At 34.9% G+C, this 21,293-nt stretch overlaps 1 protein-coding gene across 1 annotated transcript; it reads right to left on the reverse strand.

Moving 5' to 3' along the window:
• Positions 1–1,424: 1,424 nt before the first annotated feature.
• On the reverse strand, positions 1,425–21,090 carry PPP1R42 (protein phosphatase 1 regulatory subunit 42). The gene is given in 9 exon segments (XM_059470338.1): positions 1,425–1,454; positions 8,385–8,545; positions 9,718–9,846; positions 11,119–11,236; positions 16,240–16,363; positions 17,572–17,636; positions 18,999–19,137; positions 19,576–19,742; positions 20,962–21,090. Coding segments are annotated over 9 exon segments (1,062 nt in total).
• Between the last annotated feature and the right edge of the window lie 203 nt (positions 21,091–21,293).

The raw sequence follows: 21,293 nt of genomic DNA on the forward strand, positions 1-21,293 counted from the left end.
CCCAGTGCCAATGGGGAGAGTGAGTGAGTGGCTGTGTGGGTTTGGATGCTGGCTGGGGTTAAACCACAACACTTTAACAGAAACACTGGCACCTCAGAGGTACAGCCCCACTCATTTACTGTCTTAGCTTTGGAAATCTTGTTCTTTATAATGAAGATGAAGATCTTGTTTTTCAAGGGGAGAATGCATGCAGGAGTTAAATGTATTTTAATCATCTCTACCACATTATCTTTATAAATGTTCACAAAATACACAAAACATTCCATGCAAAAAGACAGATCCTGATTTCCTTATTCAGGATAAATTCCTTTCTTATTTCAGAGAGGGCTGTAAGCACAAGCTGCTGAGCTGCCATTCACACAGAGAAACTGCACTAGGAAAGGTCTTTTCCCAGGGGCAATTTGTAATCCGGGCTTTCCTTTCCTTACCTGTAGGACTGGAATTTCCCTATATCTCTCAAGTCTCAAGCATTTATTTAATTACTCAAACTAGTCCAAAGCTGCCAAACAAGCAGAATTTGAAGATAAATTAATGAACTATACTCCCAATCAAAAAATTAATCAGCACAGACATCATTAATCTTCTCGCGCCTCCTCTGCTAAATGCTCCACAATATTCACCAGAACTTGGAAAAATCCAAATGATGGAAATTAGTTTTTAGGACTACAGATCTTCTCAAAAATCATGTACTAATAGCTTTTTTCTGCTTGAAAGGAAGTTGTGGACAGGTGGGGGCTGTTTTTTCTCTGAAGTAACAAGTAACAGGACAAGAGGAAATGGCCTGAAGTTGCACCAGGGAGGATTTAGGGCTGTTGAGAAAAAATTCTTTTTGGAAGGGTGGTCAAGCATTGGAACAGGCTGTCCAGGGAAATGGTGGAATTACCATCCCTGGAAATGTTAAAAAAGGTGCAGATGTGTGGTTTGGTGTTCACCACACCATGGTTTAGTGGTGAATATGGCAGTGTTAGGTTTACAGTTGGACTGCATGATCCTAGAGGTCTTCTTCAACCTTAAAGACTCCATGACTCTGCTGTGAACACGTCTCTGCACATCTGCTGGGTGCCACATAGGGAAAGAAGCATCTGCTAGGTAAGGCACTGGCTAAAACCAGTTCATTTCTTGAGGAAGCTTAAGAATTAGGCAACCAGTTTAACATAGCATGTGCTGATGTTTTTACATGCTTTTGAGACAAACATTGCTTCTACATAAATAGGCAGGCCCCTTATTTTTCTAAATGTTCTTAGAAAGAAGTGTTAAGTTAAACATAATTTTGTCTGGTTTTGAGATTAAAAAGACACAGGCAACATATCCAAAGGGACACCAATATCTTTCTTTGTAAGCTTTGAGGGAAAAAAAGGAAAAGGAAAATCAATAATGACCAAATCTTCACGTCCTGTAACTTCTGGCTTTTAAAATTCAAACAATTATGTTGTTGCTTCAGATTCCTCCTCCACCTACATCAGAGAGATCAGAGGAGACAGGTGAGATCTTCATGTCACAGCCCCACAAAAGCACCTATTGCTCCTGTTGTCATTTACACTTCCTGGGAGCACTCCACATTTCTATAACAATGATAAGCAATGTTATCAAATGCTGCTGATTAGAAAAAAAGATCTTTAACTATTGCAAGATTACTGGCTGCTGCAGTGAAAGCCCTTTTGTTCTTCTTCCCAATGCCAAATCTGAAACCAGAATATTCTGAATTGACAGAATCTGTCTATTTAGGGTATTGTACATCCCTTTATTACAAAAATTACTTTTTCCATGGACAGAAATGGTATTAACGTTTTTTCCTACATAAATGTGTATCAAATACTTTAATTTTCAAGTCCTATAAGAAAAAAAATCTTATTAATAATCAAAACAATTTCTCATATAAATGAAGAGTCAGTCTTTTATTCCCAAATATTTTCCTACAAACTAAGTGTAACTGATTATACCCAACTTTACTGGACGTGTAATCAGTGGTTACTATGGCAGTCTAACATATTAACTCTCCAAGAAAGGAAGAGCTTATTGATTAAAAACTCTTTTTGATTTAAAGTATTAGTCTATTACATGGATCATTTCACAGCTGGCTTGAATTTATCTTGTTTTTGATGCAGCAATTAATTTTGCTCAGAATTAAGAGAACAGAAAGATGTAGTCAGTCATTTCTGTAGTGTCTGGTTACAGTGTAGTTTGATTGAAGAGGTAAGGCTTAAATACAACTCTTTTAGCAGTGAATTCCTAGAATTCTTCAAGGCCAAGTGACTTAAAATAAAAACACTGGGTTTTTTTCCCTAGCAAAGTAAAAAGTATTGTTTCCAGTTACAATATATAGCATTTATAATTTTGTGGCTGTAAATAATCAGGTTCACATAATTAATCATTTTGCCTCAGAGCTCTGTTAGTCAGAATAGCTACTTTGCACACCCCACTGAGATAAAAAATAATAAAAACAGGGAAGATAGCCTTTCAGTTGCACTTAACTTTTACCAGTTACACTCTGAATACAATCACATAACTATCCCATATTAATAGATCATGTCTGAATCCTCATCCTGAAAAATCAATGGGCACATCTTGAACACTGACAGCTTTCTGGCTATTTTTCCTCCTGTCTATCTCAGGACTTTTGAACTGTATGGCTTTTAAAGGTGTATCACAGGCAGTGCTGTGTACTGCTTTATACCTGCATATAGAAACAAATAATACAGCATTAGAAAAAAATAGGATTTTTTCATTGGCTATGGGTTGAAAGTTCAAATATGAGCTTTAGATCGGTAACTCAAACCCTGTGTGTTTACATATATTCTGATTATGGTAACAGCATTATCAAAGGAAGGTATTTGGGCAATGATGTCTATTTTTTTTCTTTTTGGTACTTCTAACATAGTGACACACTAACAGTACTGTGGAAGCTCTAAAAGCATCGGAATCTTTACTGGCCTGGTCTCACACCTCTTAGGTCCTACTTTCTGGTGGGGAGAAATTCTACCAACAGTAGGTCATGACCGATTTAGGAACCACTAAGGCAAATCTGACATATCCAAGTCTTTGCAACTGGATGGGATACATCCCAAGGGGCTGGAAGTGAATTTGAGGAGGTATAGCTGCTACGAAGGAATTAGTGGTTGCAGTGCTGTCCTCCAAAATGTAGCAGCTCATCTTGCTAGATGAGGGCACAGTGACTGTGTTTTCACCTCAACTTTGTTAAAGCAGCTGCTTTCAACTTTTCAGAGAGGGGAGTGTGCCTACATAATGTGAGACAGGGTACAGGAAGGGAAATATTGAAAGAGTGTTTATATTATTGCAGTAAATTAGATTATTGGAACTGACTTCAACAGAATTATACTGAAATGACAGAATTTATTTATATATTCCTATTCAAGCAGCAGTCTTTATTTAAACCTCAAATTACTTTTTCCAACTCCCATGTAGTTATGTATTTTAAAAACCTAAAACCACAGCATTACTTCTTTAACAATTTTCTAATTAGATTCAAATTTTTGTTATTAAAAGGATATTTATAATTTTGTCAGTTACACAATAAAAAATGTGCAATGCTAATACAGCAGACCAAAAATGTTATGAAGTTTTGAGGTTTTATCTCAACAGTGCTCTAAAAGTACTGACAACAAAGATTTAAGGATGGGGAAAAAATAAATACTGCATACTGAATGTTTCATTTATCTAGTAACTATTAGGGTGAGCGTGTAGACCTGAAAAATAGATAGGCAAAGATCTGAGTTTGCTTTTTGTTTATCATCCTAAAATAGTATTTAATTCCTGATACAGTCTTGATGGACCCAGTTACAAGACACAACTCACACTAACATCACTAAGTAGTCCCCTCTCATTCTGCATTCTGTTTAAAATGTTACTGACTTATGGTTGGATTCAATGATCTTCCAACCTAAAGCATTCTAAATATTCATGTATTTTATGCAGAAGGCTTCAGACAGTCTGGGTTTCAATGTTCTTGAGAGCATCTGACAGCCTGCAGCCCCAGATGTGCCCTGCTAAGTTGCTGACAAGTCACATGTGCCATTTGGTCTTCTAAACGTCCAGGAACAGCCCCTATCTCCTGGCAGAGGGAGCAGACTATTGCAAGCAAGTGTGCTGCTGCCAGATTGCCCAGCAAGAACGTGCCTGTGCTCTATCTGGCCAGCCAGACATGTAGGAGTATCACAGTCTAGCTGGCAATCTGCTCACCAGCTAACATGCTCTCTGTCTGCTTTGAAAGAATGTACTCCTCTCAAGGGCACAGGGGGTCTGTGCACGTGTTCTGCCAGCACGACTTAGATCCTTACTCCTCCTCAGCCTTGGGCACAGGCACAGCACAGGGAACTGGAGTGGGGACAGGAAAAAGGGATGCCCTTTGTCACTGCCTTTAGGACGCTGGATGACATGGCACTGCTAAGTACTACAGTTTTAGCATATAGTAGACCTACTTTTTCTTGGTTTTTAAAAATTATCACTACTGAAAGAAGTTTAGACAGAATGCCATTGTTTGTGTCTTGTATGTTTTTGTATGTTTGTGAAGACAGTTATATTTTTGCTTCTGAGCAGAGTATGAATGATCATGGGGAGAATCATCCAGCACCATATTCAGCACGGCTGTAAATATGGATACCAAAAATACCACTAGGCTGCAGATTACCATAATATTAATTATGTCTCTTCAAAAGTATTTAAACTCACTTTAACAGGTAGTGCATATTCTCCACAAAAAAAAAAAAAAAAAAAAAAAGGGGGGGGAACCAACCACTAAAACTGGCTGATTTGCCTGCTGAGACTTTACATGGGCCACAGTAACCAGAAACTTCTAATACCTGACCTTCATTCAAAAGGCTCTGCTTCAGCAATCCTATTTAATTTCAGAACTTCACTTTATCTCTTTATCCTTACACTTTATCTAGCATTATGGTGACTCCTTTCATATCCTATGTCATGGCCGAATAATTCAACAGCAAGTAAATTCCTTACATTTCTCTTCCACAGCCCTCAGCATTAAATGCTGATTGGTGCTTTGTAGACCTCACTAAGAAATGTTTACATTTTTCCTTCAACACAATCACTAAGGAAAGGCAGTGAGAGGGCAGAGAGAAAAGGCACTCCCTGTCTGTTCTAAGCATGCTCTCAGCGCTGGCAAAGTGCTCCAGCTGCTATCTCGAAGTATTTAATGCACCTAATTCTGAATACATTTGGAGTGCTTGCAAGCTCTTTGCTGCTAAAACCAACTCGAGGGTGCACAGCTAAAACTGCCCTGGTTTATATCTTAAATCTGTATTTCTCGTTCTCCTGCAGCTAAGACTGAGGATATTTTTTTATTTTTGAATTTTCAGATGTTTGCTGAAATTGATATTCAGTAAGAAAACAAGAATTAGGTCACCCAGAGGTAACATATTTCTCCACCTCTCTCTCAAATAAGAGAGCTCCATTCTGTAATGCAAAGTGTATGATTGCAAAGCTTATGTTTTGGGTGTACATCATTACCATTATCAGTCCCAGTATCATTTCGCCCCAAAAACCTGTCATATAATAGGCTGTAATGATTCTATTAATTATGATGCTAGCTAAATTAATAAAAACAAAAACCCAGTATACATGCAGAACATGCACATTCCTACCTGTTATCAAATATACACTATCCTGTGTAGATTTCAGACCACACACATCACTGCAACTCAGGGCATTGATAAATATTTAATTAATTAAATGCAATGTTCATACAAGCATCTGCCTAAGAAGAGGGAGAACTAACACTGTTCACTGCAAGTTCCTTCCTTTTAGACTAGAACTTGAAATATTCATAATGCGCATGGTGGCAGCAGAGTAGCTTATGACTAGTTGGCACAATCCAGTGTATTTATTACATGCTGACTGTAATTTAAGGATATTTCTACATTGCTAATCCCATAACATACAATGGAGGGACAAAAGGTGACTTTCCCACCACATTCTGAATTGCTACAAATACCTACCACAATATTTAATTCCATGAGTAAGGCAATCTGGGCAGAAACTGCTGGTTACAGATTAAGTTTACAACATCAAAATTTCAACAACTTCTCTACTCAGGGAACATTAATAATGGTGTATCCCATTGGAAGGTATTAGGTATCTTCAAAATAGTTAAGTGATTTGGTTTCTTTTAATTACTTCCTGCCAATATCCATAATTTTCTCTGAATGTTCAAAACTAACTTAAAATTCAATATAAAATTGCTACTGCTTTCATATCATCAAAAAGGAAAGATTAATGACATATTTTAGTAATCTAGTAATAAGTGGCTTTTTTCATTGTTCAAGCTACATGCAATCCTCAGTGGATCTTAGATGTATGTTAGAAAGGTATTTAATGCCTATTTTTCAGTTGCCAAGGTCAAACATCACCTAGTATGTATAGGGAAAGAGGAAACATCTGTTGGAATAATTTATTTGACTAACACAGGATTAAGACCCACTAATTTCTTTGGTCTGATACCGAATTTCAATTAAACAATACAGGTATTTGTTCAGTTTGAAAAAAATTCCTTCCTTTACTTGTGAGCACATTCACGTATATCCCTTATTAGTGGATCTGGCAAGGGAATACTATGATTTGTCATTTTTTCATATCTGCATAAGCTCTGAGAACGAATATTTCTATTTTTTGAGGTTTTGAGGTTTTTCCCAACATATGTTCTAAAGAATTAACAAAACTTTAAAACTTTGGCTTCTATGAAATTCCTCTACTAACAAGATTAGAATACATCTCAGGATCAGTGATTAGATGTGAAATTGTAAGGTACAGTAACCTTCAGCATCTAAGATAAAAGTCCCATTTAGTCCCACATGCATGTAATGTGACTACAGTTTCTTCTAACCTTTCTGTGAAATCAGGCTAAAATCTTCTATATTAACAGTTTAAAAAAATCAATTAAATTGTTTAATTTACAAATGTAAATTAATTAAAATATAGACATTTTATTTCAATCAAGTATGGAAGGTGCTCTCTTTGCCTTTCTAGGGTCAAAAGGGATTTCAACAGAGCCGTGATTGTATTCCAGATTTTTAATACTGGGAAAATATTTGCCAAGAAAAGCTCAGCTTGTTACCATTGTAAAGCAGAATCAGAATGCTTTGCCTCAAAGGGAATAGCAGAAAGTCTTACAGGAGAAAAGACATTGTGCACACATGTTCCATTCTTTTTTAGGACTAAGGGGAATGGTAAATGCAAAGCACAGTTTTGCTCAGCTTGGCCCAAAAGACACGATGCTAATAGAGATGGCATGCAAGCTGACAGAACACTGAGCATGTGGACAAACCCATCTTACAATAGAATTTTAAAAATCCCAACATTTATATGGCATGTGTATTAGTCTGTGTCACTCCAAATTTCAGAAGCCTGTACTATTCACTGGAAAATAATAGTGTACAACTATAATAGTACTAAAAATATTACTTTTAATAGTAATGAATACATTGTTCCTGCAGTTCTTTTTTTTTTTAACTGCTCCACTGCTTTGTGCTTTCTGAGAAAGAAAAAAAGTTCAATAATGGGTACGTATTTGACAAATTCAATTTCTCCAGAAATACATCCAGAATATATCCATTGCCTGTGATGAACAAAAATTATTATTTGAAAGAGAGGAGCTTTGTGATTTGCAATTCTTCTTCCCTTCTCAACAGAAAGGCAGCTATTTTTAATCAGAACAAATAATCAGAATAAACAAAACTCATAGAATGGAAAGTGGTAAGGTGTCAAAAATAAAATAGCATTAAATATTGCTCGGTTAAATTGTCAAACATACTAATAAATTCTAACTTGAATGTAAAATAGAATACTACATTTACTAATTTAATTACAAAAAATGCCTATGTCAGTTGCATGCATTTATTTATTTTATTGACAGCATTGCATAAATGATGTGGGTTTTTTGTTGGCTAGTTCAGCTGATAAGTAATAAAACTGTTAGGTTAAAAATAGCATTGAAAATCTGGAAGGAGTGATATTAGGTCCCAAATATTTGACTATACTATTGCCACAGGTGAAACTGGAGCATGGCTGTTAGAAGTAAGCTGTAATGATGAAAATTGATTGTTTCTCCTTCTCCAGATAATTCTGTCCACAGCATCACCCTTCAACAATGGTTCTCACACGTCAACTTACTTCTGAGAATTAACTTCAACATTATTTTACCCTTGTGGAAAATGATTACAATTAAAGGCATATGACAGAAACTAGCAACCTTAAAGTTGCTGCTATTAGCTAGTCCATTGATTTGTAACCAGAAACTGAAAGCTATTATCCTGTCTTTCAAAGAAATAAAGACAATAAATATAACATGGTTAAAAAAATTATTTCAGACAAGTAATAACCAACATAACTAAAAGGAAGTTGTTAGAGAAACACACCTGAGTTTTCATCTGACTTCTTCTTTCATGGATTCTTGGCGGAGGTTTTCTTTCACCTTTCTGCTTGTGAGCCAAATCTAAAAAATCTGGTTTTCCTTTTTTTTCTTTCACAGGGCGACTGGGGTGAAGAGGAATTGTGAAATAAGGTGCTTCAAAGTCAGCTGCAGAAAACAAACAAAAAAAAGGATTAATTCAAGATCCCAAGTGAAACCATATATATTCAGTGTGATTGATCACAGGTTCCAATATTTCTCATTATAGAAAACAATGTAATGAACCTTAAGGTACAATACCTCAGATTTGATAACTGAGAACGGAAAACTTTGAATGGAGTTATAGAAAGTGCTGCAAACACTGATGAAGGTGAATATTAAAACAGGTATTCCCATTCAGGTAGAGTTATTTGAAAGGGAGTAAATTCAATTAGCACCTCCTTATATCAGTAGTTATTCAGAAGACCATTTCAGAACCATTGCCTTTTACATATGGCTTCCAAACAATAAGCAGAGACTCCAACTGTTTTAGGGCTGGTGCTGGCATGCAAAGCATCAGCCTTCATGTCTTCAAAAATAACATATTAATTTATTTTCTGAAAGCAACAGTGTAAATGCTCCCAAATTTATTTTATAAATGTGGTAATTCAAGCAATTTTGAATAATTTCAAGTTTAATGTTTGCATCCAAGTCCTGCAAAATAGCAAGACATGCTGTTAAGTCATTTATGTTTTAATCTGCAGCCAACTCTGTAACAACCACCACCTTCCCACCATTTTTTAAAAAACATCAAAGTTTATTTCAGGTTTTGCTTGAGTTTCAAAACTAATTTCTTTTCCCCCTTGAAGAACAGGTTGCCTTTTAACCTCAAAAAGGGTTTAAGGCTTTTTTACCTCCCAGACATTTTTTTCCAAGTTAAAAACTTGGACTTCTGCTAGACATGTATCTTGCAAAGGCCTTTAAAGGACTGACAATATACAGAAATCAAATAAGTATAAGCAAATAGATTTTAAAAGTCTGATATATTTTATGCATATTTATTCTAGAATGCCCAACATTTTTAAAACATGGATGTAAATGTGAATATTTACACAATCAAAATACACTAGCTACCTTTCCATAATTCTGGGTGATTGGGATGTGAGGAAACAAAAACGACATATGAACTAGTGCTAAAATTAAATATTATATTTAAAAAGCTCCATTTCTACTCAAGTCTTTTGGACTCATCACTGGTACAAGTGTCTTATAAACAATTCTTAGTATATTTATTTTTAGCAGTAATTTTATGATTTCTGTAAGTTTTAAATAAGCATGAAGTAATTGATTTGTTTGCTTACAAGATTCTACTTTGGCTGCCTGTTCATCAGTCTTTCTTTCATTGCTTTTTTGCCTGGCAGCTCTGGAGGCTTTCCAATTCATTAAGAAACGTCTTTCCATTTCTTGAATTTCTTTCCCATCCAGGGATTCTGCAAAAGAGAACATTTTCTGTGATACAAAGTGAACTAAAGGATCATACAAAGTTGTAGGTAATGTGTGTTTGTTCTATATTAATTCTCTTCAAGTCCTTTTCCTTTTTCTAGCATTTTGGTAAAGAAAAAAATACCCAATAAAGACTGATATTCATATTCAAGCTGCAAGAGAGTTAACATGTCTTAATTACAAAAAAAAAAATCTACAGTTTTATAAATTTCAAGGGAAATATACATATTTCACATTTGGTTAACATGCAAGACTTTCTATAACATTCTGCAGAAAAGTTATGCTCTTCCACAGGGTATAGATAGATGCAGAAATCCAGGTGGAGAGGGAAACTGCACATCTTAGCAATCAAGGAATTCTACTGGTCATGGAGACAGTCCCACAGATTTGCCTCTCTGAGATCAACTTTACTCACTTAGGTGCCATAAACCTTATGCTCTATGATTCATTGGTTGCATCTGCATGTTTGAGTCAGCCCAAATGAAATACCTCATGTGCCCACAAATTTAGGTTGCATTAGAACTGTCCTAAGGCACTGTTATTTTCATTGTGCAGAAAGGTTTTTTCTTTTTCTAAATGGCCAATATTTTGTACTATGAGAAAAACCAAGTTCTGTCATTATAACTTTAAAAATAATCACCATCTTTATCCAAAAAAAGGAAAAAGAAGCAGATTTTTTTAAACTTATTTCTACAGTATAAATATTTAGATACAGAAGAATCAGCTTCTTCCTTTCATGCTAAGATTTTATGCAAAATAATAATAAAAACTGCACCATAAGTGTTAAGATTAACAAATAGACTCACAACATAAGTGTGAACTGCTTATAAGTTTAAGGATTAATGTTATATGACAAATTCAAACACAGTAATGTGGGATCTGCATAACTGGCACTGTACAACAAAAACACTTTAGCAACTACTACAAATTGATAGGGGAATAGATAAAACTGATCTTTGAAAATCAGTTTCACATCTGGAATATTAACACAAAAAACTGTCTTGTAACAATCTCACCAATCATCTATTATAAAACAAATGATTACTATGACTAATACCAAAAGATAAGCAAGATGGCTTGTGAAGCTGATTACATAAGCCATTTTAGCTTTCTACATAAATTAAAAGTTCATGATTTGACATAAATATCTATAGCAGTAACTGTGTTTACATGCAGAGTGCTACTCAAGAACAATTAATTTTTCAGTTGTTTCCTAAAAGACTGGGGGTCATGGGTGGGCTACTGATTGAATTTTTTACCTAAAGTCAGTGACTGTACTATAATCCTATCCTTGTACTTTGGTTTTTGGCAGATGGGGTTTCCTGTAAGATCTATTCTGCGTAGCTTTGTCCATTTTTTTAATACACCCTCCAAATCCTGCAATCGGAACAACAACAGAACATTGTGATTATGTTTTCCCCTCCAGAGTAAAATTCAACAGTAATGTGATTTGTTCAGCCAGGCCCAAATCCTGCACACAAAAATAACTTCAGTGAGACTATTCACATGTATTATGTACATTAAGAATGTGCATTTTCAAACACAGTGGTCCACAGCATCCTCTGAATGTATCAAAATTGCACAGAAGAAACAGTGATGTTGGAAGATGCTGCATTTTTAGGGATACAGTAATGCCAGCTATGGAAAATTACCACTTCAATCCCACTGATAAGCACCCAAAGCCTAGGAACTAGCAATGAAAAAATTCGTATTATACACAGTGTCTGTTAGTGCATCCCCAAAGTCTAAAAGAGCCCTTAAGAGTATCATTGTGTGGAAGAATAAATACCTTATACAGATAAAGTACAGACTAAAAGAAAAAAAAGCTAAAAATCATGCAATCCACAGTGGACTGCCTCTCTCTTTTTATACATGTAGAACTGTACTTTACAGGAGAAACAGTAACCCCCCCCTTACCTAACTGTGGGTGGTCAGTTACAGTATTGGCCTACAAAGTGAAATTAGTGAAATATACCTTTCTCCATCTCTGTTTCTGTCTGCTTACCCAGGGGCAGTATGACCTAGATGAAACTACTCTTTCAAATATAATAAATCCAAGTTGAAAACATGCAGACTTTATCAGATTGGTCCTTTCTACTAGACACCTTACTTTCTGAAATACTTTCTTTCCAAAATTCCATTGAACTTTCACTCTTGACAGGTTTTCCTTGTATGTGTGAAAAGCTCAAAGAGGGATTCAAGACAATAGGTACAAACAGGAGAGAGGATTTATGTTCTGCTGTTGTAATAATTTGGAAAATTCTACTGATCATGCTGTGATGGATTCTAAACCACAGAGGGTGTAAAACTTTGTAGCTTGCTGCCAACCATGAAATCTCTAGCAATGTAGATATCTCTTAGCTCCTTCAAATTTAGAAACTTGCTTGCATAACACAAGCAGGGAGAATTCTGCTTTTGCTGGCTCATCTCCCGTAGTAGAAAATCCTCCTGGAAATATTCTATCAGTTATATAATCCATGTTTAGAAAAATCATGTGGAAGAGAAAGTGGCAGCACAGCCTCATACCTCCAAACCCTATAATTTTGGTCTACTATGGTGACGGTGATATCATCTATTGTTATTCAGTGATAAAAATGTATTTTTATAAAACTGGAGAGCAAAAGTCTGGTTCTGTGAGGATCAAGACTGATAAAACAATGAAAGAAACTCTGAGGGCTAGTCCACATGAAGAAATGTTAATAATTTTTGTCATGTTATTCAGCAAAGCTTAATCAGTATGTATCAGAATAGCAACGTGATAACCCCCACAGTTTAGGTGCTAACACTTAATCACAAACTAAATTTAGGGGCAAAATATTTTAGGCTAGACTTACTAAAAAAAAAACATTTAGCAAGTATATTTATTTATCCTTACCTAAGCATTCAGATACTGTCATTGAAGTCTATAATGTGTTCTAGATTTCATTAGAAAGAATTTTTCCAAGTAATAGTTTTGCAACACAAAGTTGTCTATGACTGAAACAAAATGTATACAGTTTAACTTTGATGAATGTATACAGAGTCCTGTAGATTTTTGTTAGCTGTTACTTACTTGATAAATGACCCTGAACATGCTTACTCCAGTGTGTGTTTATCTAAGAGCACACTAATCCTGTGCTGAAATATGATTACCCTTTCGATACGCTCCACTTGTTCATTGCCTTCCTGTCTCTAATAAAGTGCTTTCACTTCCCAGCCTTTCAATAAGCTGTACTAAAGGGACCAGACACTCTTGTGGGCAGGCTCCGTTTGATAAATGATCATGTCATGCTATCACTTTGAGGTCTGCTACAAAATACTGACGAGCAAATTATATTCCATCGGGGAGGGTGGGGAGGGGGAAGGGCAAGTGCCTGAGTAGGCAGCTGTAGTGCTGGCAGTAACTTTCTTACCAATTAACAGTGGCCATTTAAGAATTGCTATTTGACCAGTATGCTCCAGTTTTTATTGGAAACGTCTAATCCAACTGCCCCAGCTACATCTACAGACAGCCATTTGTCACCAGTTTGATTACCTGTCATAATCTATTTGAGAAAATCTATAATTTCTCTCTTGTTCCTGACTCAATTCTAAAGCGAATGAATTCATCTTTTGTGATATCTCTTGTCATAATCAATACTGGGCAGAGGTTGAATAAATTAAAGACTTGGGAAATACAGATTTTTTCCAGGAATTTCTAGCTACTTTTCTCTATCTATTCAAAGACTCACACAACTCATAGTATTTCCAAAACTAATGAACTTAATAAATAAATTGTATTCTGGCTTTTTGTAAAAAGGAATAGGTGTGGGGTTTTTTTTAATAGATACAATGCTTTAAAAAATTTCCTTAATTCCAACCCAAGTACACTGCAGTCTAGAAGACCTTGTGATCCTGACTAAAGCAAACCAGAACCTCAATACAATGAATAAATGAAGTAGCGAGCAATAGAAAACAAATAAAAGCCACTTCTATTAAAATCAATTATATTTTTGATAACTGACCTGAGACTTTTTGCATGTGGTAGCTAGTCATAGTTATTTTGCATGAATTCAGAAAAATTACTTGATTTTCATCTGTCTACTGTTCAGACTTCATTATATAAATTTCAGTCAAGTGAAACAAGTTCATATGCCTTGATGTCTGTTAATTATGCTAACAAAGCCATGTATTAGCCACGACCTTAAATGCTTGAATTTATTGAATTTATTAGTCCTAATTTTTAACTATGCTGCAATCAAAGTGGCATAGGTAAGAAATCAAAGGAATATGGGTTTTCATAATAAAGTGAAAAAACTGAAATTTTAAAATAGAAAATAATTCTACTAAGTACACAAAAGTGAGAAAAGTCTACATAAGATTGTATTTCATGATTTCTTATGCCCTTCATATCTTCCTCTTTCTCAAAGATTCCATGTTGTTCCTGCAGTTCACCAGACCTGCTCCCCTGCAGCTTCTCTCCCCACCAGGTGAAGCACAGCTGGGTACAGAGCTCTGACATTTCCTGTCATGTGGCACTGCCACGATCTCTGATCAGTGCTGGACATTCCTGGGGAAGTTCTTGATGGCAGTGATGGCAAAGCAAGAAAGGGAAAACAGGGGATATAGTGCTTTTGGCATGAAAAAGAGCTATACATCAGAGTTTTGATAACAGAGGGGCAAGAGGGAGGAGAAGGGAAGCAGCTCATGTGGGAATGAAGGAGCCTTTGCTGCATGAAACAAGTTCAGCCAGCAGAACCAATTAAGTGTATAGAACTGTATACCCCTAAAATCCTTGCAACTTTCACAGCTTAGAATAATGTATGCTGTGAAATCATGAAATTCATGGATGCAAAAAATATTGAAATATACTCAAAACTTTCCTCAGCTATTTCTTAGAACAGTAAGTGGCTGTATAAGATTGTTCTCCTGCTAGATGTCCACTGTGAGCTAAACCCTTATACCGAGTAAAAACTGACTTTGTAAAAAATACTTTTCATGGCTTACTGCTTTTTTGAACAGTTTGGTTTTTATTTATCTAAGAATTTATATTAGTGATATGTAGAGACTACCAAAATGCAATCCCTTAAAACTCAGTAATTGTAGCTGGAAAGTTGAATATCCACCTGCATTACAATGTATATTAAACACATTTGATATGTTCATTAATTTTACATATCTGCAAAGATATGAATAGAAACACTTTCCCTGTTCCATACATTTCCAGACTTGGAGATTGTTTAGGAAACACACAGAAGAGTCACTTTCAAAATATACTGGAGCTTAGTACAAGTGTAAGGGATAGCAAACTCAAATGCTAATTGTATAATTTTTCCACAGTTGTGACTATACAGAAATCTTCAGGTCTAACAGGTTTGGGTAAATGTAATTCTGGTTTTCCTAATGATTAAATAATGAAATTTAATAAAGAATAAATAACATATACACAGTTACTGAATAATGCAGTAATTTTGTCCTCTCCTTTTTCTGTTTCAGAGGATAGTAGTGGTTTTTCCTCTAAGATACTGAAAATGCTGTCTCATTCTTAAAATTAATTGGTTCTTTGGCTATGATAATTTTATTTTAAAATCATCACAACAGAAGTATATTTTATTTATAAGAAAGAAAGAGCCAATATAATTTTTTTTGTAATACGTTTTATTCAGAAATTGATTCCTTTAAAAAAGGGAAGATTTGGGGAGATTGCCTATTTGAAAAAAGCTTTTTGCTATTTGGATGTAACCAACATATTCAATGTAAATTTAATTACTCAGCAAAAGTCTATATGAATTGCATTTTGATATAAATTCAATCACAACTGCCAGCCAGGACTTCAAATACAAACCATTATTAGTTCTGTAGTAAAAAAGAAAGGCATAATTCAACATTTTTTAATATTATAGTGTAAAAAAATGAAGAGTCCAAATAGAGTAAATTCATCTAGATAACTGATAGGTTATGCATACAAAATACTGCAATGTCCTCTTTAGTAAAGAGAATTGCCAAATTCTCTCAAAAATCAGTTAAAAATATGTTGTGTTCTCAGAAGTAATAAGAATAGTTTTTTTAATAACTACTAAGCAATGAAAGTTAAGTTTACTAAGGAAATAAAATGATTATGCAAACCAGAAAATAAAGAGTTTATTTCAATCAAGACTTTGTCTTGGTGATTTCGGTTACTATTTAATCCAATTAATTTCAATATTAATTAATAAAATTATAAATTTTTACATCCCAGGTAAATGCTTCTCCATTTTTACTCTCAGTAATATTTTTATATGAGAAAAGAGATCATGCTTGACAAGCCAGATTTAGTAACTGCAGAAGTAAAATTTGTTTAGATGTATATATTTAGTGATAAGGATGAACATGGCTAATTCTTGAACACCCATACTTAAAATAACAAATATTTACTTTAATACCTTCATATGTTTAAGTTGATTGTCGACTGCTTTAAGATAAGAAAGATTTTCCAAAACTGCCAGTTCTTCTAATTCATCAATATTGTTATTGCTGATATTCAATACAGACAAAGATTTCTGAAGGAAGAAAAGCAGAAAAATATTTTTTTCATGCCATGCATGAGTCAAGTTATAAATTATTACAGAAAATTATCTTAAAAGACGAACAAACATATGAAGAAGAAACATGCAAACACCACCTCCACACACCATACAGATTGTTTTATGCTGGTGTTCCACCTTGTCCTAAAATGTAATTTATTTTGGTTTTGAAGTGAAACCAAAGTAAGACTGTTTCTCAATTATTTCAGAAATTCTTAGTAAATACAGAATTTTTAGGTTTCTGTAAACACCTTCAAATTCTTTACAGAGTTCTGCAAGTGCTACAAACTCTACTTTCGAAGTATGAAACATACATTGAAACTGACTGCATTTTTTAGAATCATAGAATGGTTTGGGTTGGAAGGGACCTTAAAGATCATTTAGTTCCAGCCCCCTGCTATGAGCAGGGATGCCTTCCCCTGGACCAGGTTGTTCAGAGCTCCATCCAACCTGGCCTTGAACGCTTCCAGGGATGGGGCATCCACAGCGTCTCTGTGCAATCTGTTCCATGCCTCACCTCAGTCACAAGCAGAGAATTTCTTCCTAATAGGGAATCTAAACGTGCCCTTGCTCAGCTTCAGGCCATTATCCTGTGTCCTCTCACAACACACCCTTGTAAAAAGTGCCTCTCCAGCTTTCTTATAAGCCCCCTCTAGGTACTGGAATGCTGATATAAGGTGTCCTTGGAACCTTCTCTTCTCCGGGCTGAACAAGCCCAACTCTCTCAGCCTGTCTTTATAAGAGAGATGCTCCAGCCCTCTGATCCTCTCTGTGCCCTCTCTGGACTTGCTGCAACAAGTCCATGTTCTTAGACTGTGGGCCCCAAGAGTGCATCTGAACTGCAGAGCTGAAGCCCATATGTGCTACTCACATGGTCTCATTTAACAGCTGGACTACACTGCTTTTCTCTCAGGCCTGATCCTACAAACCTCTTGGTATCCATACCTCTGATCCTTACTCCTTCTCTGGAACAGTACTGAGCCACATACTGCACTTTGCCATTTGTAACAGACAATAGTTACAGAGATCTTTACATTTTAGATAAAAATCTAAATGTGTTTCAGTTGTTTATCTTGGGAAATACTAATGTAGTTTCACATGAAAGGAAAAAGTTTATATGTCTAGAAAATGACAAGGACTCCTAATCCAGTGAGTTTAGAATTATACAAGAAATAAGATTTACCATGATTTGGAAAAATCTCTATTTCAGCAGTTTATACAGGAAAACTAAGCCCCTTCAAAAATTTGATCAAGACCTACATTGCAGATGGAAATTACCAGTATCATCCTCAGAAACACAGTTCATAAACATAATCTTCTCAGTCAGATTCATGACATTGTCATCATCCAAACATTTGCCTGTGGTAAACACAGAGCTATACAGCCTCATGATTTTACCTCTTTTATCTCTGACACCATTAACAGAGCCAGAAACAGATTAAGAAGTAAAAAGTAATGCCTTAAAAAGGCTCCAAACACTTGACACTTAAAGGATAAAATAGAATATTTTTACATTTAGCCTCCACAAAAGATGTTGCATCATCAAGAATGCAAAATTGTTTCATAGAAAACAAACAAAAAAAAACCCCAAAAAAAGCCCAAACCAACACATCAAAAGGCCTTAAAAGCCACAAAGAACAAAATCTAGACCAGGCTTCTGAAAAACATGGAAGAAGTTATTATACATTATTATCCTGGGAAGATTACAGCTGTAAAACTTTCCTTTACTTTGATAATTTCTCCAATATAGAAGGAACAAAGTACCAATGCTCTCACAGAAATGACTCATCTCTATTAAAGAAAAACAGCAATGCATGTCTTGGATTACATAATCTCAAAACAGGAAAAAAATAGAGCTAGGTCAAATATTTATGATATACATGTGAACAAAAGAACTCACTTTTTAGTGAGTTTTTAATCTTCACAAAAAGAGGCTTATCAAGCCCTGACTACAGTATGGGAGATACAGCAAGAGGAATTTTTATAGTACAGAACTACATCCATTAGCAAATAAATCCTACTTTTTAACCTTTTCAACTATATGTTTTATGAGCAATTAACATGTTGAAAGACAACTTCAAAGAGATTTCCTGAACTCTTGACATAACACAACATAGAAGAACTGCAGAACTAAAACTGGATGCTTTTGATTGTGTTGTTCTTAATATCCAGGAAGAAAAATCTGTTTGTGCCTTCTTTTTCCATTCCATTTTTCTACAGAAATACAAAAGGCAATAAATAAACAACTATACCAATCAAATCACTGAAATATCAACAAACTAATTCACTACAAATGAAACAGACTAAGAAAACTAAGTGATAAATTCCAACCTCCTTTTTAGTTAATTCACATTCTGTTGGTACAGGGCATCCACGTACTTCCTTATTTCCTCTCTCTCTCTTGATTCTCATTTTCATTCTTCATAAAGAAAAAAAGATGAAGTAGAATTTTGGGGACACCTTATAAGAGAATTAGGGTGGAAGTCTCTTGGTAGAATTTCAAATAATGCCACCAGTTGGCAAAGGAGGAAAACACAGAATTATCAACTCTAATAATTTCTCCTAAAAATACTGATCTCCTGATAATTGGCTCATTGTAATTCTCAAAATATACTTACTGCCAGGGAGTTAAGAGATACTGGATCAAACAGAAGCTTTTCACCAGGAGGGAGATGTTGACTTTCAATATGTAGCTCCCTCAGTTCTCCTACTTTATCCAAACCCTCTACTACAGTGATATAGTTGCCTCCTAAATACCTACAGAATAGAACACAAAATAGATTTAATATCCTTTGAAAGTAAGAGCAAACACAAGGCTTCAATATATAGAGAAAAATATTTTCCAAGCATTATTGAATAATACTTGGAAATTATGATAGCTACAGTAAATAACCTAGCATACAAGTAGAATATACACTTAACTGATTCAAGCAGTTTTTTGCAGTTTTATCTGTTGCTATTATTATTAATATTACTAGACTGAAAAAATAAAATCATCTAAATACAAATATATGTCAAGATGATATTCCCTTTATCACAGAACATCTCATAAAAAAACAATAAGCAATTATTGTTTTCTATTTGAAAAGCAAAATTTAAGAGCTGAAAGGACTTTAATGGCTACATAATTTAAACAATTTAAGTGTCATAACTATTCTTTTTACTAGTAAAATAAATACATTCTTTTCAACTTACAGTTTTTCAAGTTTTTTCAGTGGTGAGAGATTTTCTATACTGGAAATACGATTGTTCTGAAGGTAAAGGTGCGTTATGTTTGAAGCAAAGTCCAAGTTCTGGATTTGGTTGATTTGGTTATCATATAAATACAGAACTCTCAGATTTCTACAGAAAGAGAGGTCACCCTGAAATAAACAATAACATGCTACTTAACATTCAGTCACTGCCTGCTTCTGGAAGCTATTGATTGTTCTTATATTTAAGTTCTGATGCATGATTTATAAATTTTCACCTTTAGTAAACATTTCTTAAAACTATTTTTCCTAGAAAACCAGAGTTATTATATATTGTCAGTTATCTACAGATTAAAGACTGAAATCTGTCATTACCATTTTGCCCTACAGAATCTGAGGACTACAGACATTACCAGCAAATACTCCACATCCAGTGTGACTTCATTCCCTTCCCTGGCTTCATCACATGGATCTCAGAAAAGCACAATTTTTTGTGTAGTTGTCTCCATTAAACTGCACTGATGTAACTGGAAACCAGTTCTTGGCAAAGAATTATTGGTTTTTACAAAACCTTGCACTTCAATCTGTTTTAATATGTTTCTGAACTCAAATTTACACTCAAATGTTGAGTTTCTTTGAACATTTTCCTATGAAACAACTAAAAGACCATTCCCCATGAAGGTTTCTGTAAAACTTTGCTGTGGCAGCTGATGAAGCAGACCCCATCCAATGGACTGATCCAATTATTAACTTGCTATGGCTGTGCATAGGAGTGGGCTGAATAAACCTGTTGGTTTGCAGCATCTGTTCACACAGAACAAACAATTTCTTCTTAAATAAAATCACACTTTTAGAGCAGAAATTGAAATTCACCACATTCAACAATGCAGTTGTTCTGGGCTCAGCAGTTTCAAAACTTACTCAGTATCTTGAGGGGATCTGAATTAACTCAGAACTTATTGAAACCTGTATACATTTCCTATTATTAAACTCAGAGGAAGGAGGACTGGGTTAGGTTTGCAGATTTAGTCTTTGAAAATGAAAAGCTCATGGATTATTTTTTAAATGAGTAAGCCCCAGGGAGCAATTAAAAAAAAAAAGAAGTATATTTTTAACCTGGCTAATTTGAAAAAGCCACTACACCAGTCCTAATTTGTTAACCTCACTCGGGTTATTTCCTGTTCCTGAACTCTCCTTTCCTTTCTCAGACTTCCTCTGAAATTTAAGGAATAAATCACAGATAGATTGAAAAGATTATGCTGTGAGTTTACAAATTTGTAAAACTTGGCTTTCCATGTTTGTCTCTCCAACAACGAACACCTCATCTTAACAGTAACTACAAAACATTAGAGTAGCCAGTTTAAAAGGAATAATAAAAAATAAATCTTACAATTGAATCTATATTTTTATCTGATAAATTCAGATGAGTTAATTTTTGCACATATTGTCCAAAATCCTCTTCACTACGGTTCTTGTGACCAGCATTTTTAGCAATTAGGTCCATTGTTAGTCGAACCATGGTTCTGTAATAGGTCAAGCTGCTCTACTGCTTCTTTTAATACTGTATTCCACGTGCTCTTCTAAGTAGTAGTAAAGAATGCCTTAAAAACAAAAAGGAAAATGTTATATTACTCGTACTCCAGATCTTCAACAAAGCTTTCATGTGTACTTCAAATCTGACATAACCTCACCAACACTCTTTTCATTTACAGTGATACTATG

The sequence above is a fragment of the Ammospiza nelsoni genome, chromosome 1, assembly GCF_027579445.1.
Source record: "Ammospiza nelsoni isolate bAmmNel1 chromosome 1, bAmmNel1.pri, whole genome shotgun sequence".
Classification (NCBI taxonomy): domain Eukaryota; kingdom Metazoa; phylum Chordata; class Aves; order Passeriformes; family Passerellidae; genus Ammospiza; species Ammospiza nelsoni.